General features: G+C 43.7%; 1 protein-coding gene across 4 annotated transcripts in view; it reads left to right on the plus strand.

Moving 5' to 3' along the window:
* Nucleotides 1-25932, plus strand: part of LOC118396387 (microtubule-associated protein 1B-like) — a 68448-nt gene that overhangs the window by 1451 nt on the left and 41065 nt on the right. For all 4 annotated transcript variants that reach the window (XM_052465418.1, XM_052465415.1, XM_052465417.1 and 1 more), the window contains exon 2: nucleotides 10084-10185. In XM_052465418.1, coding sequence (XP_052321378.1) covers nucleotides 10084-10185 — 102 coding nt within the window. The remainder of the gene's footprint in view (nucleotides 1-10083; nucleotides 10186-25932) is intronic.

Below are 25932 nucleotides of genomic sequence, written 5' to 3' on the forward strand. Positions count from 1 at the left end.
CACCATGGCAACCGCCTCATTGCCGTCATTACCGAGGACCTTTCACATCATGACACTTTTTCTCAGGATATAAGAGATCGTCGTCATCATCATATTGTTTTTCATACGGAGTGCTATCAAAATAGCCTGGATTCCGGTCTGTTTCCATTCATGCCAACTTCTCCTGGTTTTGGAAATCGTCGTGTCATTGTTGAATGCAGAATGAGTCACTTGACCTCTCCGTTCTCTTGTAGTCTGAAAGTGACGTCAATACTTGGTAGGCTGCCCTTGATGGAGATGAGAGGCCATTTTATGTTGCCTTGGATCAGACTACTGGTCTCCAGTTGGGTTTAGTCCTCTGATCAAGGTCTGAATGATGACCCTACTGACAAACCTCTGCAGACAATACCCTCTGATCACAATATAATTTAGTCCTAGGCCTAAATTCAATCAGATCAAGCATTAACCGGCGATAGCAGACACCAACATAGCAGATGTTTTGGCATTGTCGGAGGTGGAACTGCGTTGAAGCCGTCAAATCAGTGAGCAGCTGCTCTTGTGATCATTGTCATGAAGCCACACCTGCCCCACTCGCGTTAGAAGTTCAGAATGAGAAAGTGTCGGCAATGTAGAAAATCGTTCAACGAAATAATGAGGATTTCTATCATAATCGAGGTGTAGATTACATCTCACATTCCAGTGTTCGAACTTCTAAACAAGGCTGCATGGAATTTCTCTTAATGCGACTCCATGCAGCCAATGGCAATGTCCACTTTAGGTATAATGTCTGGAGCATCTTGGTGGTTGATCAGACACGGTGGCCATGAGTGGCCGACCATTTGCAGAGTTCACCGGCCAACTGCCTATTGCTCATGGGCTTTACAGCAGGCTGACAACAACAAGCGAAAATGACTAACAATGCCATGTCAACTGTTGGTTAGCCATAGTTGGTGGGTATATGCTGACATTAGATGTCCCATTGAATTGTGAATGCTACCATTGTAGTCCAATTGTATCACTGTCCCATCAAGGGTAAGTGTGGTAGACTATGAGAGACAGCAGCTTGGAGGATGGTTGGGTATGACTTGATTTACCAACATGATACACAGTTGTTCTTGGGATCTGCGTGAAAACTTCCCCCTGTAGTTTAGGGACCGGGGATAGTTTATGGACCGGGGATAGTTTAGGGACCGGGGATAGTTTATGGACCGGGGATAGTTTAGGGACCGGGGATAGTTTATGGACCAGGGATAGTTTAGGGACCGGGGATAGTTTATGGACCGGGGATAGTTTATGGACCAGGGATAGTTTAGGGACCGGGGATAGTTTATGGACCGGGGATAGTTTATGGACCGGGGATAGTTCATGGACCGGGGATAGTTTATGGACCGGGGATAGTTTAGGGACCGGGGATAGTTTATGGACCGGGGATAGTTTAGGGACCGGAGATAGTTTATGGACCGGGGATAGTTTACGGACCGGGGATAGTTTAGGGACCGGGGATAGTTTAGGGACCGGGGATAGTTTATGGACCGGGGATAGTTTATGGACCGGGGATAGTTTATGGACCGGGGATAGTTAGGGACCGGGGATAGTTAGGGACCGGGGATAGTTTAGGGACCGGTGATAGATTAGGGACCGGGGATAGTTTATGGACCGGGGATAGTTAGGGACCGGGGATAGTTAGGGACCGGGGATAGTTTAGGGACCGGTGATAGTTTAGGGACCGGGGATAGTTTATGGACCGGGGATAGTTAGGGACCGGGGATAGTTAGGGACCGGGGATAGTTAGGGACCGGGGATAGTTAGGGACCGGGGATAGTTTAGGGACCGGGGATAGTTAGGGACCGGGGATAGTTTAGGGACCGGGGATAGTTTAGGGACCGGGGATAGTTTAGGGACCGGGGATAGTTTATTGATAGTTGAGACAGTTACCGCTATGAGGGCATTTAGTTTTGCTTCCTTCTGTTTAATAAAATATAGTTAATGGGTCCTTCTTGAATTGCGGTGTCATTTGGACATGGTATTTGGGATAAAATTCTATGGTTTTCTAGAATTGTTTTCATTTAAATGCATCTGGGTACTGTTGTGTAAGTTGTGTATTGGGGGTATTGGGAATCAGTGAAAATGTTTGCTGCCGCATTAGAGAAAGCAAAAACAAGTACCACATGTCAGAAGGTTTGCAACGTACCTCAACTTGCACCTCTTCATCCGTGGGATTGGCCCGGAAGAGTCATGGCAACGCATACATGTCAACTTTGAAGGTCCGTTTCTAGACCAAATCTTTCTCGTGGTTGTGGCTGCTCATAGCAAGTGGCCAGTGGGTGTCATCATGAGATCTACTACTGCAGAGAAGACCATCATGTTTAGCCGGTTCGGCTACTCCAACTCGTTAGCGACAACGGACCGCAGCTAGTGTCCCAAGAAATGGCCACGTTCCTATAGGTGAATGGTGTCCAGCACATCAGGTTGGCACCGTATCATACGTCAACCAACGAGCTGGAGGAGGGGTTTGTACAGACCATGAAACATGCCTTAAAAGTGTCTCAGGGTCAAGGGACACTGAACCAATGTGTGAACAGCTCACTCCTCATGCAACCCCCAAGCTTTTTTACCTGCTTAGGTACTCATGAAGAGAGATCTATGCACGAGATTCGATCTACACAAACATCCGAACGCAAAGAACACAGGGCGGTATGTCAACAGGAGAGTCAAGTCAAACGTCATGAGCTTTCAGGACTGAGCTTTCAATCCGGGAGAAACTGTCTTAGCTAGGAACTACCTCAAAATGACCAAAGTGGGTTCCTGCAGCAGTCCTTGCTCAGACTGTTCCTGTGTCCTACACTGTCCAGACTGCAGAGGAGGTCATCTGGAAAAGGCACACAGATCAGTTACTGTTGAGTAAAGAAACACTGACAAAACCACCAGTCGTGAGTAGTCTAGAACTGTTACTGGGTGACACCCGGACACCAGCAGTCAGCGTATTGACTTGAAATCCAATTGGACCATTATGATAACATTGTGCCGCAAGCAGGAGTAGTAACACCAATGATGGGAACACCAATGAGACATTTTAGATTATTGAGGCTTTTCTTAAATGGAGGCCACAGTTGCTCAATCCTAAAGTCATTAACCCTTTAAAAATAATTTATTGAAGTAACATGGTTAATCATTTTGTACACAATATTATTTCCCTTCATTTAAATTGAGTAACACCAAGTGAGACTTTGGATTTAGACACAAATGTATGACATACTAAAATTGTGTGATTAGCTAATCATTTTCTTTCGTATAAACCCCTTCCTTGATAACAGTTTGCCATTGGGGAATGCTGAAGGTCCTTTGAAATGGGTGATTTTGAAGGCAGTAACACCAATGACATAAAACTGAGGGAAAACAGTATATTATTTCAAATAAATTGCTATTTGAAGAGCCATCTTTGTTTTTATTGATCTATATATTAAATAGTTTTGTTCACTCTCTAGCATTCCAAATAATAGCTAGATACAGTATCTCTAAATCCCCAAAACATGTCACTACAACGTCACTACAACTCTACACATCACTACTGGGAGAAGCCAATTTGCTTACCCTAACTACTTTAAACAAGGCATAAACAGAACGTTTGGCAGTATAAAGGACTGGCGTTATGTTTTATTATTGATAAATGGTCAGATATAAACAAAAATCTATTTGTCATTTTAAAAGTTTTATTCAAAGGCGAGTGCCACGGATGCCACAGCAATTCAAGAATGACCCTCAGGGAACATTTTCAATACGTTCTTGTAGGAGCATACGAAATAGGCTACAGGCGTATTCCACACAAAAAAAAACACACACACAAAAAAAAAGTGTCAGGAGAAGACGTATAGCCTAGCGGTCATGGCTCACAGTGGTGTAGCCAAAACTGGTGGCAGGCAGGCAGCAGCATGGAAAATTACCCTTGACAGTGTAACTGAGAAAATGAGCTCTCCTCTTGCTTTCTCTCCCCCTGCTCCGCTCCTCAGACACAGTGCGGACACAGAGTGGCTACTTTGCATTCTCTATCCTTCATTCTCAGAGGATTTCTAAACCACATTTGGCATCACACTGTGTGTCCTACACACAGATTTACAGGGGTGCGGAACTAGTCCTCCATTATTCATTTGGTAACACTTGGGGAATCAGTATTAAATGGTGCTTATTGGCTCCGTGGGGTTTTATGATTGGTTTGAGCCAATCAGAGCAGAGTTTGTTGAGCTGCAGTGTCGTTCAGTTGGTGATTGGTAAGTTAGTCAAAGAGGTCTTCTGAACTATTGAACACACTGTTTTCCTACGACCATTGAGTGATCACACAAACACACACACTCCTCCTTCTATGACCCATTGGGCACACCACGTCATTTCAACGTGGAGAATTGGGTAATATTTGGTAGATACGTTGATCAATGAGATTCCAACCTATCATCACCCACTCAAAAAGAAAGCCAAAAATGTGTTGAATCCCCCAATGTGTTGTCACTATGCTTTCGAACGTTTAAAAGAACTACGAAATTCCAAGTGAGTATCAAGGTCAGATTTTTGGTTCAGTTGTCACCTAAATGTGTTATCGCTGCGCTTTCAACCATTCAAAGGCACACCAAAGTTCAAATGGGGATACAGTGTCAGATATTGTGTTTGCAGTTAGTTGAGATGACATTAAAGTACAAAGTGATCAATGCCGTTTCTTTTAGCCATTGTGTAGATTTCCACCGACCTGTGACCCCGTGAACATGCACGCGTTCTATAATTACCAAATACATTTATTGTTACTGTAACCTCAAAATGTGGATGTGTTACTCATTTTAAAGTGGAATGAATACTGTTACATTCATTTGTAAGCTAGCCTTTAACATTAGGCTATTTACTGTCTTACAAAAGTCATGTTGAATTGTGTTTGGTTGTCAACGCAACCGAATATCAACATTTGAAGGAGATGCATCTTCTGCTTGGATAGTTCCATCTGTGCCACTGAGTCTGGCTTTAATTCTAGTTTGTCTACAAATGAATCATTGATGTTTGATTGACGTCTGCATTTCAACCAAAAAAGTTAAAGAGTAAGACTAAATCAAATCAAACTTTAAATGCACTTTAAATACAGGCTGATTTGATTTAATCCTATTTTTTGTACTTATATTTTTTGGTTGAGATAGAACATGGATCCAACATATTTATTATTAACACGTAGATCAAAGCTTGAACAGTGGTGGAAAAAGTACCGAATTGTAATTCTTGAGTAAAAGTAAAAAGGTACCTTATTAGAAAATGACTCAAGTAACAGTGAAAGTCACCCAGTAAAATACTACATGAGTAAAAGTCTAAAAGTATTTGGTTTTAAATATACTTAAGTATCAAAAGTAAATGTAATTGCTGAAACATACGTAAGTATTAAAAACAGAACTAAAAGTATGAATCATTTCAAATTCCTTATATTAAGCAAACCAGACTGGCACCATTTTCTTGTTTTTGTATTGACGAAAAGCCAGGGGCACACTCCAACACTCAGACATAATTTACAAACAAAGTGTGTGTGTTTAGTGAGTCCGCCAGATCAGAGGCAGTAGGGATGACCAGGGATAAGAGCATGAATTTGAACATTTTATTTTCCTGCTAAGCATTCAAAATGTATTTATTTGATGCCAGGGAAAATGTATAGAGTAAAAAGTACATACTTTTTTTTTTAGGAATGTAAGTGAAGTAGAGGTAAAGTTGTCAAAAATATAAATATTAAAATACAGATACCCCAAAAAAACAACTTTAGTAATAATTTAAAGTATTTCTTAGTTAAGTACTTTATACCACTGAGCTTGAGACCCTAAGCCTATATGTATTGTCTATTTTTAATTGAATCCTCTGCTGAATAACAACCGTGATGATATATGTTTGATGAAGTATGGTTACATTTCATTTGCGCTGTTGAAACTGTCCTTTGGAATGACTTTGATAGCAACAGTGAATCTATTAAGTGGAGAGTTCTCAACAATCCTTCTCATGGTTTGCACGTTGGTAATAGTCAGTGACAAATACAGTATCAAAGCTAAGCAGGTCTTGGTTAAAAGCCTGGATGGGAGACCAAAGGGCAGGGCCGGTCCAAGCCGTTCCTCGGCCCTAGGCGAGACCAACAAAAATATGCCCTGCAACGCTAGAATAGTCCTAGTAAGCAAAATGACATTGAAAACATGTCTAAAATATGTATTTTCCGGATGTTTAAGTTAGGTTCAATTTAGGTTCTGAATGGTCTGGAAAGGACCAAAAATAGATGACCAAAAACCGTTAGTTCGTGCTTACTGGGGTATAGCCTACTATATCTGTCTGCAATGGAATTTTAGGAATGCCCATCCATGTGGTAGGGCCACCATTTGGAAAACAGGCCGTTGCATTGGCTTCATTAGTCCTGATTCCTGTGACTAATCCATTTGGCTAATTAAGCTCTGAATATCAGTTACCCAACTTTACTAGGAGCTATCGTGAGCCCATTTGAAATGTGTTTACACCGTGGGAAATGCAGAAGCACTTTCCTTTTCGCTGTGATCAGCTGGTCAAAAATGGACAGGTACAAACTTGAAATCACTGATCAGGACAATTGGGTGAAACTCCCGGACAACAGTTGTGACGGATTGTCCGTTCCATATTGACTTTTGACTTTTGACTTTTGACCTGTCCTGTTTTTAGGACGTGTTGTTTGTTAACATTACAGTGCATTTTTATTTGATTGTTCGCCGTTTAGATGAGGCTATTTGATCTGAGAAACCTGCATGATGTAAAAAGTGTCCTGTAGGCTACATAGTCTTTCTTTTATTTAGACTTTTTTTTTTTCTCTCCATTTTCGTGGTATCCAATTGGTAGTTACAGTCTTGTCTCATCGCTGCAACTCCCGTACGGACTCGGGAGAGGCAAAGGTCAAGAGCCGTGCGTCCTCCGAAACACAACCCAACCAAGCCACACTGCTTCTTGACATAATGCCCACTTAACCCGGGAGCCAGCCGCACCAATGTGTCGGAGGAAACACTGTACGCCTGGTAACCATGTAAGCGGGACAAGGACATCCCTGCCGGCCAAACCCTCCCCTAACCCGGATGACGCCGGGCCAATTGTGCACCGCCACATGTGTCTCCCACGTCACTGACAGAGTCTGGACTCGAACCCAGAATCTCTAGTAGCACAGCTAGCACTGCGATGCAGTGCCTTAGACCACTGCACCACTCGGGAGGCCCCGCATACTCTTTCTACCATATCCTATATCTGCTACATGATTTATGTTACATGGTGTTTTTGACGGAACGTTGGTGGAATGCCGCAGCGATGCGTCTCTCCAACAGCACCCTGGAGAGGCACGCTGTGAATGGACAAGCAAAATATTTTGCGCCCCTGCCTTGGACAGAGTGGGTACTGGTTATCACAGGGCGGCATCGACGCTCACCTAAAAAAATACCTTTTGCCACTGGTTGAGAGAAATATTGTAATTGTTTTGGGTCCGAATTATGTACGTCTTGGTCAGTTTAGCTCAGAAAATACCGCCCTCGTAAGTCTGCCCCCACAGGAGGCCACCTAATCCAGCCTAATGAGCGGGCCGGCCATGCCGAAGGGACAGCTGTAGGCAGATCCACTCTCCAGTAGGAGGCGTTTCCCAGCATACTGTTTTTCTTTTCTTATAGTGGATATTATGTTGAAGATTTGACGTTGTTTCAAAGGTACAAATTCAATTTATTTTATACAACATATATATTATATATATATGTTGAAAATTGGTTACCATGATGACATAATCCTGTGGTTAAAATGTTATCCTGAAAACAACAATTGATCAGTTTTTTCAAATCCAATGTATTTTCCACATAGATTCCATGTCACAATACTGTACATTGACAAATTACATATAAACAAAGCGTTGATTTAACCAGTTTGTGGTCAGTGGGGAGTCAGGTATTGAAAGATGGATACACACTATCTTATCTCACCTTCCACCAGTTGAGGAAATCAAAACCAATGATTTATATATACACTAGATGACTGACAGGTGGCGAAGTTTCAAAGCCACCGCTCCTCCATCGTGGCACCATTGTAAAATATATTTTGGAAGCTATATTAAATGTACTAATGTCTACATTTGTTTTTGTCACATATATTTTCTATTACGGAACACCTTAATGCATACTTTTAAATTATATTATGTGATCTAAACATACAAATAATAATAATAATTTCCTTAAAGTACAATTTTGTAAGTACTAATGTACTAAAGTACTAATGTTACTGTCCCCATTACAACAACAAAAATATTTAAATACATGTTATTTTGTCCCCTTCTTCTGGGGAGTACCAATATGGCCCACTGGTGGCTTCAAAGCCTTTCATTGGCTGTCACGCCCTGGCATTAGTATTCTGTGTTTTCTTTATTATTTTGGTCAGGCCAGGGTGTGACATGGGTGATTTATGTGTCTTGTCTAGGGGTTTATTAGATTTATGGGGTTGTGTTTAGTAGAGTTGTCGAGGAAAGTCTATGGTTGCCTAGAGTGGTTCTCAATCAGAGGCAGGTGTTTATCGTTGTCTCTCATTGGGAACCATATTTAGGCAGCCATATTATTTGGGTATTTTGTGGGTGGTTGTCTCCTGTGTCAGTGTTTGTACCACACAGGACTGTTTCGGGTTTTCATGTTTTTGTAGTTTATTTCATGTATGGTTTTTCGTATTAAAAAACCATGAATTATAACCACGCTGCATTTTGGTCCTCCTTTCCTTCGACGGAAGAATCCCGTTACATTGGCCAATACATCAGCAATCCAGAGTTTGTATACATCATTGGTCAAAACATGTCAAAATGGCTGCCATAATGACAGATGTCATTGTCACCTCTATGTGAAGTGTTTTGTCAATCCAAACACAAAATACCTAATTGAGCGAGGAGCATTGAGCCCTTTACCAGAATTAGTATCAGTGACACAGCACTTCAGAGAATAGACCACAGTTGTCTGCAGTGGGGGAAGGAACGTTTCTCTCTCTATCTCAGTGAAGCAAAACAGAACCTGGAAAACAACGACCTGACATATACAGAGTACTGTACATATTATTTTTGAGACATGGGGAGATATGAAGGGGAGGATGAGGGGGTGGATGAAAGTAAATTATATTAATCTCCTATCCCAGACTCCTTTCCCTACCAGTGAATAGGATCAGAGACAGGCTTCTCCTGCGGTTTATGCCCTGTTGAATGAGATCTGACGCAGGCTTCTCTCTGAACATCAGAGAATCTTAGCCTGAATCCGATCTGACAAAGGCTCTCCCTAGTGGAACGAGGGTGTTGACGGGAACATTATTAAGAATCGGTTTTGCTTGTACTGAACTCACTGCTCTTCATCAGTGTGCCTGTTCTGGCAACACTTTAGTTTGAATCCACATAGAATGCTTTATGATGCAGTTCTAATGTAGTGTAAGGCATGTCATAAGCATATGACACCTTATCATGTCATGTTATTGTGATGTCATAATTATTGAGGAAAAATTGTAAATCAGATTTTTTTTTTTGGGGGGGGGACTGTTCCTTAACTAAATTACCATATGTTCTCGTCCAGTACATTCATACAAAATACATAGATAGAAAACATCATGTTTGTCTGGAACAACTTTTATTCATTCCAATTAGATACAGTATCAGGGTTAAGTTTTGGAGAAATAAAGTCATGAAATGGAGAAAAAAAAATTGCACTGAAATATAAAAATATGAAGGTTACAGAGATTTCAGAGATGTTGGTTGTTTTCATATTTCCTTGCCTTTCTACCCCTGTGCTCTTGCTCAGTCCCCTCATACATTATTGAATGATATAAGGATCTGCAGTTAATAAGAAATCCATTAAAGGGGAAGTATAAATTAATGTTATATGTTTCTTAGCCCTGCATGTAGTCTATGGGCCACTATTGTACGTTTGCCCCGATCCCTTCCACAGAAGCTAGTAGTGGCTGTTTAAAGAAACTATTGTTCCTTCTGACCCATAGACTACTGTCAGGGTAAGGAACTTATAACAGTAAGGTCTAAAATACAGAACTTTAATGTAACATATTTTGCCCTCTTGTTCTGTGTTGTTTCACCAGGGATTCGCTCCTGGGACATCAGCCTCAAGTCATGTGACCTGGACCAACAGCTGCAGCTATTTGTGACGCGCCACTCCGCCCAGTTCTCTGCAGAGGTCAGAGGTCAGTCAAACCTGGGTCGTGTGACATCACACACTACGGCATTGGAATACATGGGTCCTATTCGAACTAGCCTGGTCCCAGACCTGTTTGTGCCATCTTGTCACCTCCTTTCTTTGTCACGCCAAACAATCGCCATGACATAGGTGTTGGCAAGATAGCATAAACAGATCTGGGACCAGGCCATGTTCTAGCACCAATTAACAAAAATTCATGTTCATGTAAATAAGATGATACTTCATTAATAGGTAGAGTACACAGAGATCCTATTAAATTAAGTTATTATAATTATAACAGGGCCTTGCACAAACCTGTTGAGGGGGGTGTTATCAAACGAAACAAATCCTGAAACCATGAAAATGGACATGTTGACCGATGAGTAAAATATTTTGCTCAATTATTTTGAACTGAAATAAATGCTGCACTTATTAACCAAGGACTTTTTGAAATTCCAGTCAAAAGAGAAGATTGTCAGAAATACTGTAGCCTACCATTACTATACCTAGCTCCATTTTTTGCCACTCTCATGTATACCATGTATCCCAAACTTTGACCCGCCACCCCCCATAAAGGAGTGCTACAAAACTCGCGACCACGCACGCACAATCGCTGTGCAAATGTAGCCTGTCATTACAGGCAAAAACAGTGATGGATTTTCAAAACGTCGGCCTACTCTGTTTTGCAAAACTGGAGGAAATTGAACAAGTTCTTTCTGGTCACTGATCTGGATTCGCGTACCCGCCTTTCTGCGCCAATGCCGATGACTGTTCATTGGCCAACAATGCCGATGACTGTTCATTGGCCAACAATGCCGATGACTGTTCATTGGCCAACAATGCCGATGACTGTTCATTGGCCAACAATCAAGATGCTCAACTTTTTTTTGGTTTCGATGCTGAGATGAGAATTTTGCGACCATTTGCTGGCATTGGGTTCAGAACAACAACGACAAACAACAACAACAAAAAAAGTATACATTTTTGGGGACATTATACTACCACCGAAAAGGACATTCTGGAGACTGGAAACCCTGTCTGTGCACGTGCCTGAATTCTAGGGTACGGTAATAGTACTCTGGTGCGAGGTGAGGTGACTGGCCAGGTACTCTATGGAGACTTGGGTCCTGTTCAAATGCTTTTGAAAAAACATCCTTCCTCCAGGACATCACTGATCTATGAACGATTAGCGATACGGGAACGACGAGACACGAGACGTTTGTAGTATCCCCCTATTGCGGTCACCAATCCAGCCTTTTCAGGTCTGTGATTAAATGAAATGAGGATGGAGGTAAGGATGCATTTCTTTAATGTTGGAAGAAGTCTATTACCTCATTCACCTTGAACGTTAGACGTAATCCCTGTACCTGTTGCCTTGGAATAATGATAGTAATCTTTACTTACTTCATTCATCTTTGTCACATAAAATGAGCTGTGAAACACGATACTAAGGGTTTGAGACTGCGATTTGAATTCATTGCATTGAAGATGAGCCCCACTTTGCTACAGTAGACATGTTATAGACACACCAACATTTCTTAGTCCTGTGATGGTGGTTGACATTTCTGCATGGTATCCAGGGGCTTGACAGGCATCCCATAGCCTCCACATTCTTCATTGCTTTATCTCTTGGGGCGGCAGGTAGCTTAGTGGTTAGAGCGTCGGGCCAGTAACCGAAAGGTTGCTGGATCGAATCCCCGTGCTGACAAGGTGAGAATCTGTCGTTCTGTCCCTGAATAAGGCAGTTAACCCACTAGGTCAACGTGAATTAAGGCTGTCACTGTGAATAAGAATTAGTTTTTTAACTGACTAAATAAAGGTTAAATAAATAAAAAAATATATATATAATCACCATGGTTATTATTGGGGAGCTGTGTCAGGGGCAGGGGTACTGCAGAGTCAGGTTTTAGAGAGAGGGGAGGAGAGTAAATTCCCTGACAGGTAACTTGAGAGCACACACACACACACAAACAAACTACAGGATAGATTATTACACTGCACCGACAGTAATTGCTGAGCCGTATCAGAGAAAGCAGAAATGACACAGCATTCCTTCGAGAGGATAAACTTCCAGAGGACGTTCTATCTTAAAAGAATGCTTCTTTTTATAGTGGTGTAACTTTTTTTTCCCGGTTTCAACCGTTCCGTATTTCCAGGTCGCTTCAAGGTGTCGAAAGCGTTGCTATGGCTACCAAATGCACACAGACATTGTGCTGCATAAAGCCATCTGCTCTATCAGTGACCCTGTGTCCTGCTTGTGTGGGCAGCTTCGATCTATTCTTAGTGATCCAGTTTCCCAGGACCATTGCTCTTAAGAATCTCATAACATATGTGGATATGTGCTGTAATTGAATGTGATTTTTTTTTTAAAAGATGTGGTTTCCAAGGGAACAATGAAAGGTTTTACAAGCCCTTTAGTAGTAATTCACTTCAATGGAAGCGGCAAACTGGACTTGACACAACAGTGGTGATGAGGTAATGGACCATGCCGTCACCTCTCACTACTTTTTTGTTTGACATTCAAACAACAGCTAGGTTTCCCACTTAGCTCTGGCTTAGATTTCATCGATTCGTGCTCTTTGCAGAAACGGAATGAATGCAGAATAGTCAGAACATACGACACATCCAATGGCTTTGTGCAGTTGCTCACGTCAATAATTATGGGTTTATTCTGTCAACGCTGAGGTTTGAAACACTAGCACAATAAAGGGTTTGAAAAACGGTGTGTTCATAACCGAGCTTGTGGTTCTCATTTTAGACCACCTCTGCATTACTTCACGGCTGCATGCTGGTCCTCCAGGCAGAAATGGGGGTGAGCGAGGCCACCGTTCCCAGCCAAGGGCACTCGAGAGCGAAATCAGATTGTGCTGATTCTGAGCTCTGTGGTGGAGACAAAGGGACTGCTGGTTCTCTGTGGCAGCTCAGGTTGAGTGAGGCTGGGGCTGCTTTGGAGGGCCGGGGATGGCTGGGATGGGGGGGGGGCTGGGGCTATCAATTGCACTCCTCTGTTCAGCATTAGATAGGCTACAATGCAGATCAATGGCACTGAATGATGAGGGAAATTCAACACCTGCATTGCAGAAATAGATAATGGGATCATGTTGCTCAAAGTCGATGGAAAGACACAACTCAGCCCTGGAGCAAGCTCAAATGGAGAAACTCCATAAAACATATTTCTAGGTCCAGGAAGCTTAATCTGTGTCCAGGAAACCGGTTTGAGTGTGTCAAGAACTGCAACGCTGCTGGGTTTTTCCAGCACAACAGTTTCCTGTGTGTATCGAGAATGATCCACCACCCAAAGGACATCCAGCCAACTTGACACAACTATGGGAAGCATTGGTGTCAACATGGGCCAGCATCCCTGTGGAACTCTTTCGACACCTTGTAGAGTCCGTGCCCCGATGAATTGAGGCTATTCTGCGGGCAAAAGGGGGTGCAGCTTAATTTTAGGAAGGTGTTCCTAATGTTTTGTACACTCAGTGTATGTGACTCCTGTTGTCAGCCGTGTGGCCTTGAAGCCTTAAGCCTATTGAAACTGTGTGTCATTCATGTGTCTCTTTGAAGCCTGTGTTTTCTTTATTTTATCAAAATGTTTCATTTGTTCCATAAAGGATCACCCAAGCGCATCCCAAATGGCACCCTATTCCCTATAGGGCCTTGGTCAAAAGTAGTGCCTCATAACCCTCACCTTAACCATTTTAAACGGGATCCTTGGGACGTCCGAACTCTGACGTGACCCCATTGAAGTTTAAAACGGTTAGGGTTAGGTAAGGGTTATGGTAAGGGTAGAAGTTAAGGTCAGGGTTTAGTGTAGGGACATCCCAAGGAACCCTTATTGCACTAACCTTTCCAATGTCTGGTCCTTTTAGTGCAGTCTTCCTGACTGACTTCTTCAACACTGTACGTTACTTAAATGAGCTTGGAGTTTGAACACTCAGGTGTCGGAAGTGCAGCAGCGAACCCCCATGATTCGCCTCCTCGGTTGTAAAGGATGTCTGCAGCGAATTTTGTGCCTCTCTGCATTTTCTACATTTTGCTCCATACGTTTATTCATTTTGTCATCTGTACTTGACACTCACAAACAATGAACATACTCACACACAGCATCAAGGGTGTGTATCATACACGCACGCACGCACGCACTCACACACATACACACTTTCTCCCTCCCACTGACGGACCTAAAAATGATTTGACCGCAATGATGTGCAGTATCCTTTCTGGTCGTCTCTAACACATTCCCCTCTAACACCCAGCAGAGAAGCAAGGCATGAGGCGTGGATTACCGCAATTTACTCTGATTAAGTCCTTCTAGGCTTAGTTAAGTCACCGATACACACAGAGGTGCGTAGGCTGAACCTCACATGGGGAGTATCGATGGTGCTCACCGGGTTCCCATCAACAGAACTGGCTCAATATCCACCGAAACTATCAAACAAACCACTATTCTATCCTTCAACTGTTTTGTTTTTCCCGGTCATTTTATTCTCAGTCAGTAATGGTACAAACAGACAGAGTCTGCATCCTAAATAGCACCCTATTCCCTATGAAGTGCATAACCTTTGACCAGTGCACTATAAAGGGAACATGGTACCATTTGGGAAGCAACCGGTTACTTCTTCCCAGAACACAGAGATCATTCAGTGTTAATTGGGGCTAGGTGCAGTGGGCTAAGGGAAATGAGGGCGGATGTGGGCTTCAATGCCCAAAAGGCCTATGGGTTACTTTGTAGTGAGGCCGTTTATTATTTCTGTGAAAGGGGGATATGGGAGGAAAGCAAGAGAGCGGTGGGATCGTAAAACAGCTGTAATCGCCATATCGAACTTCCTCCCCAACACGATCCACAGGTGGAGAAGAGGAGGAGGCGAGATGACCTGGGATAGTGTGTGTGTGTTTGTCAGATACGGTAAGCCACAATCAGATGGATTCATATGAGACAGTAATGCTCTGTAAAATGAATTAGATCATTAGATGAGAAGGTTCCCAAATGATAACACAGAACATGTGGTAAGAAATGATAGGATATTAAATAAAATATATTTTACTTTTATGCGCCATTCTTTATCTTAGGTTGGCGCAACAAAAAGACAAAATGTCAGAAAACTCACTGCACAATATCCCCTCCAATTCAATAATAATAAAACATTTTAGTACAGTGATGCCAAAATTGACTTTACGACTTCAAAATCACCTCTTAAAAATGTATGTGAAAATTCATACATTGTGTGATATGACAGAGGTTAGAGGCGGCTTGAGGGTAGTGGGTAGATGATCATTAATAAGATCCAGGGTCAATGGTTCCAATTTTCTCAAAACAGGAATGATGGGACACCACTGCCTACCACGTTAAAATGTGAGTTTGAGGCAGTATAATTGTTTGAAACTTGAATGTTTTACTTGACTTCAAATAATGAGGAATGTCAATGCTTCAAAATAGCCTAGCAAAAATCCAACCATAGAAATGTGAAGACTTCCTCATGCCATTAACCAGCATTTCTCTCCTATTCTATTCGTTTTCATATAAACTTTCTTTCATTTTCCGAAAGCCAAAACATAATCCTAGTCATATTAGCAACCCATTCCAAATGTGGCTATTAGATTCCCCGCTTTCTAAATTTGGAACTGAGATTTTAATGTCTGTCACATACAGATGTAGGATCTTAATTTGAGCCAGTTTGCAACAGCAGGAAAATCATCCTGGAGTAACAAGAAATGTGAATTATTATGTAGATTTTCTGAAGGGGTTGATACATTTTTCGTAGGGCAAATCAAGTCTGATATTTGAAGGTGGATATTATAAACTTTAGAAGCCTTTTTAAACCTCAAATACACAACAAGTTTGCATTTCCTGCTGTGCAGAAACATTCTCAGCAACAAAAGAGTGATCAAATTAAGATCCTACATCTGTATGAAACCGATCGCATTAGATGCGCTGTTTAGAGCAGTGTTTTCATACAAATTTCATTTTGGCAAATGTTTAAAAAATTACGTTTTATTAGCCGCTTCATTACAGCAGTTGCATGTTCAATAACAGGCTGTATAGCCTTTTGACTGTAAAGCATTAAACACACTGAGAATCTGACTGCTGATAAACTGCCAATAGGTACTTATCACAGTATGAGGTTGTTCCTTCTCTTGCTAGAACCTGCTGCGTGCCAACCTGGTACTGACGAATCTGCATTTCTACTTGTAGAATGCTCGGCAGTGGCCTACAACTTGACTTTGCACCAATCAGAAAGCACGAACCTCCACGTGGGGGAGCTAACTGGAGTGACAAGAAAAAGGACAAATAATATCTCTTTTTCACGGTCTAATCCACCCTTTTCATCAGATTTGTTCTAACTAAAACAATAAAGCTGCATAAAACATATATTTTTTTTCAAGCCTTTACACCTTCTACGTCTAGCTAGGGAATTTTGTGCTTCAAGAAGGATGTTTTTTCCTTACGTTTGGATGTGCACTAGCTTATTAGTTAGCTAGTTCATGTGAACTTTCTAACTAAGCCAGGCAGTCACACACACATGATAAGAAAGTAATGGGGTGGTACGTGAAGCACAATGCACAACAACAATACATGCTTTCTCCCCAGTCTGAAGTCCTCAGCGCTCTGGGGTAGGTTTTCATCAAGGATCTCTCTGTACCCTGCTCCATTCAACGAAATGTGGTAAGAGTGAAGGAATCGGAATACAATCCGAATGTATTGTATTAATGACCTAACAGCAACAACAAGCAATCAAGCCTTAATCACATTGATTGTCAAAGTTGAAGCTTTATTAGAAATGTTTATGACTGACTATGGTAAATGTTATGTCTTACGAAGCTGTTATAAAGACTTCATGAACACATACGGGGGGGTACAGTAAAGTGTTAAATACTATATAGTAAAATACCCATGAATACTATATAGTTACTTATTCAACATGTTTAACAAGCATCCAGGCTGTTCTTCTTCCTGTGTATACCCTTTTGTCTTTCTAAATATTCAAGTCAGACCCTAGTGGTAGAGCACTGCTTTATAACACTGTGTGATAGAGTCATCAAGAGGTAGACACTTCCATGTTCTATTACCGACACTTCCTGGTTCTATTACCGACACTTCCTGGTCCTATTAGTGTCCTGCGATTCTGTGCAGCCCAGTTCTCTGACCTCATTTAGGGCCCTGAAACTGGCTTCTGCTTCTTGTCACTGCCATTAATTACCCTGCTAGCCCCGGGGGTTCTGACTGGGTCACCCTGCACTCTGAGTCTCCCTGAGTAGTAGCCCAGGTTGAGCTGTGGGTTACTTTTTTGGAGGAATGGTAGTGTTTATATAGTTGGAGTTAACCTTGTTACACATGTGATTGTGAACACCCCTTACACTTACGTGTGGTACCCACTTTTTCCTGTGACACACACACACACACACACACACACACACACACACACACACACACACACACACACAATTCAAACAAATGAAATTGTATTGGTCATATACACATGGTTAGCAGATGTTAATGCGAGTGTAGCGAAATGCTTGTGCTTCTAGTTCCGACCGTGCAGTAATATCTAACAAGTAATCTAACAATTTCACAACAACTACCTTATACACACAAATGTAAAGGAATGAATAAGAATATGTACATATTAATATGTGGATGAACGATGGCTGTGCGGCATAGGCATGATGCAGTAGATGAAATAGAGTACAGTATATACATATGAGATGAGTAATGTAGGGTATGTAAACATTATATCAAGTGACGAGTGATACATTTATTACATCCAATTTTTAATTATTAAAGTGGCTAGAGATTTGAGTCAGTATGTTGGCAGCAGCCACTCAATGTTAGTGATGTCTAACAGTCTGATGGCCTTGAGATAGAAGCTGTTTTTCAGTCTCTCGGTCCCAGCTTTGATTCATCTGTACTGACCTCGGCTTCTGGATGATAGCGGGGTGAACAGGCAGTGGCTCGGGTGGTTGTTGTCCTTGATGATCTTTTTGGACTTCCTGTGACATCAGGTGGTGTAGGTGTCCTGGAGTGCAGGTAGTTTGCCCACTGTGATGTGTTTTGCAGAACTCACTACCCTCTGGAGAGCCTTACGGTTGTGGGCGGAGCAGTTGCCGTACCAGGCGGTGATACAGCACCGACAGGATGCTCTCGATTTTGCATCTGTTAAAGTTTGTGAGTGTTTTCGATGACAAATTTCATCAGCCTCCTGAGGTTGAAGAGGCAATTTTGTGCCTTCTTCACCACACTGTCTGTGTGGGTTGACCATTTCAGTTTGTCCGTGATGTGTACGCCGGGTAACTTAAAACTTTCCACCTTCTCCACTACTGTCCCGTCAATGTGGATAGGGGGATGCTACCTCTGTTGTTTCCTGAAGTCCACAATCATCTCCTTTGTTTTGTTGATGTTGAGTGTGAGGTTATTTTCCTGACACCACACTCCGAGGGCCCTCACCTCCTCCCTGTAGGCCTTCCCATCGTTGGTGGTAATCAAGCCTACCACTGTAGTGTCATCTGCAAACTTGATGATTGAGTTGGAGGCGTGCATGGCCACGCAGTCATGGGCGAACAGGGAGTACAGGAGAGGGCTGAGAACGCACCCTTGTGGGGCCCCAGTGTTGAGGAACAGCGGGGTGGAGATGTTGTTTCCTACCCTCACTACCTGGGGGCGGCCCATCAGAAAGTCCAGGACCCAGTTGCACAGGACGGGGTCAGGACACACACACAGGCACATGCGCACTGCAAACGAGTCCGTAAAAATAGCCATTATTTTAATGGAGGATGAAGAGTTGCCAGCTTCCATTACATGTCAGTAGTATCTAAACCAACAGAACATGGCCTTGCACTTGACTTCTCTATTTCCACCTCCCTGCACATTGGGTTGACTTGTGCTCTCTAGGAAGCGTTTTTGCTCTACTACAGTGCATTACAGCTATTACAGCTAAGCAGGAGGTGAGAAAGAGTTTACAGGGCTACAGATTGAGAAAGGGAAGTCAAAATGAGATACACAGGAGTGCATACTGTAGGGAGAATCCAGTGAACATTGTAAAAGGCTAACAATGGGCTGACATTAACTATGAGTATAAGGCTTATGCCGATAAATTATAGGCTGTGCTCAAAATGGCACCATATTCCCTACATAGTGCTACACTATGAAGGTAATAGGGTGCCACCCACTATACAGAAAAAAGGGTGCTATTTGGGAAATAGGCATATGCTACCGCACGGAAGTACTCAATGGCCCATAGTCACTAGCTACAGTACATCCAATCTGCTGCTGCTATGCTAATCCAATAGCAGTAAAATACAATGTCATCATGGTGGACTGACTGTCCGTTAATCCCATTTACACTCATCAGGCATATTAGCGCACGCTAATACTGTAAGGTTTAATTTTCTTTCGCTGAGGTTTCACTGAAAATGTTTCAGAAAGAGCAATACATGAATCAAGGTTTTTGCCAGCGTCCATTTTTCATGTTCAACGCTCGACAGTTCAAGTAGTTTCTCAGAGGTACAATATTCCTCCCTGTACTCACCCACAGAAATAGGTGGAGTGTATTTATCTGTTGTGGGGAACTGTAGAAAGTATATTGAGAATTACATTTACATTTACATTTAAGTCATTTAGCAGACGCTCTTATCCAGAGCGACTTACAAATTGGTGCATTCACCTTATGACATCCAGTGGAACAGCCACTTTACAATAGTGCATCTAAATCTTTTAGGGGGGGGGGGTGAGAAGGATTACTTATCCTATCCTAGGTATTCCTTAAAGAGGTGGGGTTTCAGGTGTCTCCGGAAAGGTGGTGATTGACTCCGCTGTCCTGGCGTCGTGAGGGAGTTTGATCCACCATTGGGGGGCCAGAGCAGCGAACAGTTTTAACTGGGCTGAGCGGGAACTGTACTTCCTCAGTGGTAGGGAGGCGAGCAGGCCAGAGGTGGATGAACGCAGTGCCCTTGTTTGGGTGTAGGGCCTGATCAGAGCCTGGAGGTACTGAGGTGCCGTTCCCCTCACAGCTCCGTAGGCAAGCACCATGGTCTTGTAGCGGATGCGAGCTTCAACTGGAAGCCAGTGGAGAGAGCGGAGGAGCGGGGTGACGTGAGAGAACTTGGGAAGGTTGAACACCAGATGGGCTGCGGCGTTCTGGATGAGTTGTAGGGGTTTAATGGCACAGGCAGGGAGCCCAGCCAACAGCGAGTTGCAGTAATCCAGACGGGAGATGACAAGTGCCTGGATTAGGACCTGCGCCGCTTCCTGTGTGAGGCAGGGTCGTACTCTGCGGATGTTGTAGAGCATGAACCTACAGGAACGGGCCACCGCCTTGATGTTAGTTGAGAACGACAGGGTGTTGTCCAGGATCACGCCAAGGTTCTTAGCGCTCTGGGAGGAGGACACAATGGAGTTGTCAACCGTGATGGCGAGATCATGGAACGGGCAGTCCTTCCCCGGGAGGAAGAGCAGCTCCGTCTTGCCGAGGTTCAGCTTGAGGTGGTGATCCGTCATCCACACTGATATGTCTGCCAGACATGCAGAGATGCGATTCGCCACCTGGTCATCAGAAGGGGGAAAGGAGAAGATTAATTGTGTGTCGTCTGCATAGCAATGATAGGAGAGACCATGTGAGGTTATGACAGAGCCAAGTGACTTGGTGTATAGCGAGAATAGGAGAGGGCCTAGAACAGAGCCCTGGGGGACACCAGTGGTGAGAGCGCGTGGTGAGGAGACAGATTCTCGCCACGCCACCTGGTAGGAGCGACCTGTCAGGTAGGACGCAATCCAAGCGTGGGCCGCGCCGGAGATGCCCAACTCGGAGAGGGTGGAGAGGAGGATCTGATGGTTCACAGTATCGAAGGCAGCCGATAGGTCTAGAAGGATGAGAGCAGAGGAGAGAGAGTTAGCTTTAGCAGTGCGGAGCGCCTCCGTGATGCAGAGAAGAGCAGTCTCAGTTGAATGACTAGTCTTGAAACCTGACTGATTTGGATCAAGAAGGTCATTCTGAGAGAGATAGCGGTAGAGCTGGCCAAGGACGGCACGTTCAAGAGTTTTGGAGAGAAAAGAAAGAAGGGATACTGGTCTGTAGTTGTTGACATCGGAGGGATCGAGTGTAGGTTTTTTCAGAAGGGGTGCAACTCTCGCTCTCTTGAAGACGGAAGGGACGTAGCCAGCGGTCAGGGATGAGTTGATGAGCGAGGTGAGGTAAGGGAGAAGGTCTCCGGAAATGGTCTGGAGAAGAGAGGAGGGGATAGGGTCAAGCGGGCAGGTTGTTGGGCGGCCGGACGTCACAAGACGCGAGATTTCATCTGGAGAGAGAGGGGAGAAAGAGGTCAGAGAACAGGGTAGGGCAGTGTGAGCAGAACCAGCGGTGTCGTTTGACTTAGCAAACGAGGATCGGATGTCGTCGACCTTCTTTTCAAAATGGTCATCTGCAGAGAGGGAGGGGGGTAGGGGGAGGAGGATTCAGGAGGGAGGAGAAGGTGGCAAAGAGCTTCCTAGGGTTAGAGGCAGATGCTTGGAATTTAGAGTGGTAGAAAGTGGCTTTAGCAGCAGAGACAGAGGAGGAAAATGTAGAGAGGAGGGAGTGAAAGGATGCCAGGTCCGCAGGGGAGGCGAGTTTTCCTCCATTTCCGCTCGGCTGCCCGGAGCCCTGTTCTGTGAGCTCGCAATGAGTCGTCGAGCCACGGAGCGGGGGGGAGGACCGAGCCGGCCTGGAGGATAGGGGACATAGAGAGTCAAAGGATGCAGAAAGGGAGGAGAGGAGGGTTGAGGAGGCAGAATCAGGAGATAGGTTGGAGAAGGTTTGAGCAGAGGGAAGAGATGATAGGATGGAAGAGGAGAGAGTAGCGGGGGAGAGAGAGCGAAGGTTGGGACGGCGCGATACCATCCGAGTAGGGGCAGTGTGGGAAGTGTTGGATGAGAGCGAGAGGGAAAAGGATACAAGGTAGTGGTCGGAGACTTGGAGGGGAGTTGCAATGGGGTTAGTGGAAGAACAGCATCTAGTAAAGATGAGGTCGAGCGTATTGCCTGCCTTGTGAGTAGGGGGGGAAGGTGAGAGGGTGAGGTCAAAAGAGGAGAGGAGTGGAAAGAAGGAGGCAGAGAGGAATGAGTCAAAGGTAGACGTGGGGAGGTTAAAGTCGCCCAGAACTGTGAGAGGTGAGCCGTCCTCAGGAAAGGAGCTTATCAAGGCATCAAGCTCATTGATGAACTCTCCGAGGGAACCTGGAGGGCGATAAATGATAAGAATGTTAAGCTTGAAAGGGCTGGTAACTGTGACAGCATGGAATTCAAAGGAGGCGATAGACAGATGGGTAAGGGGAGAACGAGAGAATGACCACTTGGGAGAGATGAGGATCCCGGTGCCACCACCCCGCTGACCAGAAGCTCTCGGGTGTGCGAGAACACGTGGGCGGACGAGGAGAGAGCAGTAGGAGTAGCAGTGTTATCTGTGGTGATCCATGTTTCCGTCAGTGCCAAGAAGTCGAGGGACTGGAGGGAGGCATAGGCTGAGATGAACTCTGCCTTGTTGGCCGCAGATCGGCAGTTCCAGAGGCTACCGGAGACCTGGAACTCCACGTGGGTCGTGCGCGCTGGGACCACCAGATTAGGGTGGCCGCGGCCACGCGGTGTGGAGCGTTTGTATGGTCTGTGCAGAGAGGAGAGAACAGGGATAGACAGACACATAGTTGACAGGCTACAGAAGAGGCTACGCTAATGCAAGGAGATTGGAATGACAAGTGGACTACACGTCTCGAATGTTCAGAAAGTTAAGCTTACGTAGCAAGAATCTTATTTACTAAAATGATTAAAATGATACAGTACTGCTGAAGTAGGCTAGCTGGCAGTGGCTGCGTTGTTGACACTACACTAATCAAGTCGTTCCGTTGAGTGTAATAGTTTCTACAGTGCAGCTATTCGGGGGCTAGCTGGCTAGCTAGCAGTGTTGATTATGTTACGTTGCGTTAAAAGAACGACAATAGCTGGCTAGCTAACCTAGAAAATCGCTCTAGACTACACAATTATCTTTGATACAAGGACGGCTATGTAGCTAGCTATGTAGCTAGCTACGATCAAGCAAATCAAACCGTTGTGCTGTAATGAAATTAAATGAAAATGTGATACTACCTGTGGAGCGAAGCGGAATGCGACCGGGTTGTTGAGTGGGAAGTTAATTTGGTAGACGTTGGCTAGCTGTTAGCTGTTAGCTGTTAGCTAGCTAGCAGTGTCTCCTACGTTAAGGACTACAAATAGCTGGCTAGCTAACCTCGGTAAATTAAGATAATCACTCTAAGACTACACACTCTAAACTACACAATTATCTTGGATACGAAGACAGCAAAGACAACTATGTATGTGTAGCTAGCTAACATGTAGCTAGCATGTAACTATGTAGCTAGCTAACACTACACTAATCAAGTCGTTCAGTTGAGTGTAATAGTTTCTACGGTGCTGCTATACGGTGGACGTTAGCTATGTGGCTAGCTGCTGGGCAGTAGACTACGTTAGGACGACGGAATACGATAATTACGCAATTATCTTTGATACAAAGATGGCTATGTAGCTAGCTAAGAAGAAATTGCTAAGATTAGACAAATCAAACCGTTGTACTATAATGAAATGTAATGAAAAGTAATGAAAAGTAATACTACTTGCGGACCGAAGTGCGAATGCGACCGCTCGCTCCAACCCGGAAGCAAAAAAAAATAAAAAAAAAATGGTGAGGTTTTGCAAGGTAAGAGTATTCTCTTTGGTGCCAGATATTTAGCATCTCAGATTAAAGACTCAGACAGTACTTCGGCACAGCGGGGTATGGATCCTTGTGATTTGACCATTTCTTGAGCCAGCAGGAGAGGGTGAGTGGATATCTTAGAAACCCAGGAATGATCTTTGGTGCAGGGCTAATGGCCAATTACGGCGCATACTGTACCAGTTGTTTACATATTTTCTACTCTTTTTAAATCTCTCCCTTTTGTGGTAATTCAGTACAACATGAAAATCTACAAGACCCAAAAGCACAAGGCAATGTCAATGATTAGATTCGTTTCATGTAGACTTGATACAGTTGTGGAACCTCACAAATGTATACTATGAATGGGGGGGAAAAAATCCCATGATTACAAATAGAGAATCAAATAGCCAAGAGTAAAACGTGGCTTCGGGGGCACCTGGCGTGAGGGTCTGTGGTATCCTTGGGACGTCCCTACCCTAAACCTTAACCCCTAGCCTTACCCTAACCAATTTACATTTCAATGGGGTATGTACATCCAAAGGATCCCGGGATAGCACAGACCCTGGTGTAAGAGCACCATCTCTCCAAAACGGTGTGTATGTATGTGCACACAGCATGCATTATTGAAGCAGATGTTGAATTATTCAAAACATTCATATTGATCCCAGGGCCTGAGAGAGAGAGAGAGAGAGAGAGAGAGAGAGAGAGAGAGAGAGAGAGAGAGAGAGAGAGAGAGAGAGAGAGAGAGAGAGAGAGAGAGAGAGAGAGAGAGAGAGAGAGAGAGAGAGAGAGAGAGAGAGAGAGAGAGAGAGAGAGAGAGAGAGAGAGAGAGAGAGAGAGAGAGAGAGAGAGAGAGAGAGAGAGAGAGAGAGAGAGAGAGAGAGAGAGAGAGAGAGAGAGAGAGAGAGAGAGAGAGAGAGAGAGAGAGAGAGAGAGAGAGAGAGAGAGAGAGAGAGCTAAAGCTTAGTTCAGAGGGACGACAACCATCTCATCATCCCATTGATCTATCAGACCATTCCCACACCACACACATCAATGGTACCCTGGTGGGCCAAACAGAATCCAACCCTGGGTTGACGGGGGGCGTATCAGCCCTGGACACATACTGTAACAGAACATAGTCCATGGCAGGAATGTTTACTTTGGGGTGTGTATGTGTGTTATTAGGTGAGGTATAAAAAGAGCACTGCTGAGCAGTGAAATGTAGCATACCTTCTGAGATGTAGGTGTTAAGTTGCCCAGAGACGCTGATCTTGGGCCAGTTTTGCATTCCCACCAATAATGGTTAGGTTAGGATTGGGGAAGGGGAAGATGATCCTAGATCTGTACCTAGGGGAAACTCCACCCTAATTCATTTACAAAAGAGATGCTAATGACAATGAGTTTTGGATGACCCTCAGAATTACACTGGTGCCACGTCTGACTCTGTAGCTGGCAATCTTTGGTTAAGTTCCAGGTCGTCTGTAAATCAGTGAATGATTTAATGCAGCGTCAACTACATTGCATATGGGGATCAAATGACAAAATCATATTGATGTGGTTAATGACATGTTAAACACTTATCTTAAGCCTGTTGCATGCTTCCCAGTCTAAACATTTTGCGTATATGACAGAATTGTGTGAAGTTGTTGTTTGTTTTGGACTAACGTAGCAAAATGTGGAAAAAGTCAAGGGGTCGAGATATTTTACGAATGTACTGTATATATACAGTTTGGACACACCTACTCATTCCAGGGTTTTTCTTTATTTTGACTATTTTCTACATTGTGGAAGAATAATGAAGACATCAAAACTCCAAAATAACACATATGGAATCATGTACTAACCAAAAGAGTGTTAACCAAATCAACATATATTTTAGATTCTTCAAAGTAGCCACCCTTTGCCTTGATTGCAGCTTTGCACACTCTTGGCATTCTCTCAACCAGCTTCATGAGGTAGTCACCTGGAATGCATTTCAATAGAGGTGCCTTGTTAAAAGTTAATTTGTGGAAGTTATTTCCTTCTTAATGCGTTTGAGCCAATCAGTTGTGTAGTGGTGG

The sequence above is a fragment of the Oncorhynchus keta genome, chromosome 17 (genome assembly GCF_023373465.1).
Source record: "Oncorhynchus keta strain PuntledgeMale-10-30-2019 chromosome 17, Oket_V2, whole genome shotgun sequence".
Classification (NCBI taxonomy): domain Eukaryota; kingdom Metazoa; phylum Chordata; class Actinopteri; order Salmoniformes; family Salmonidae; genus Oncorhynchus; species Oncorhynchus keta.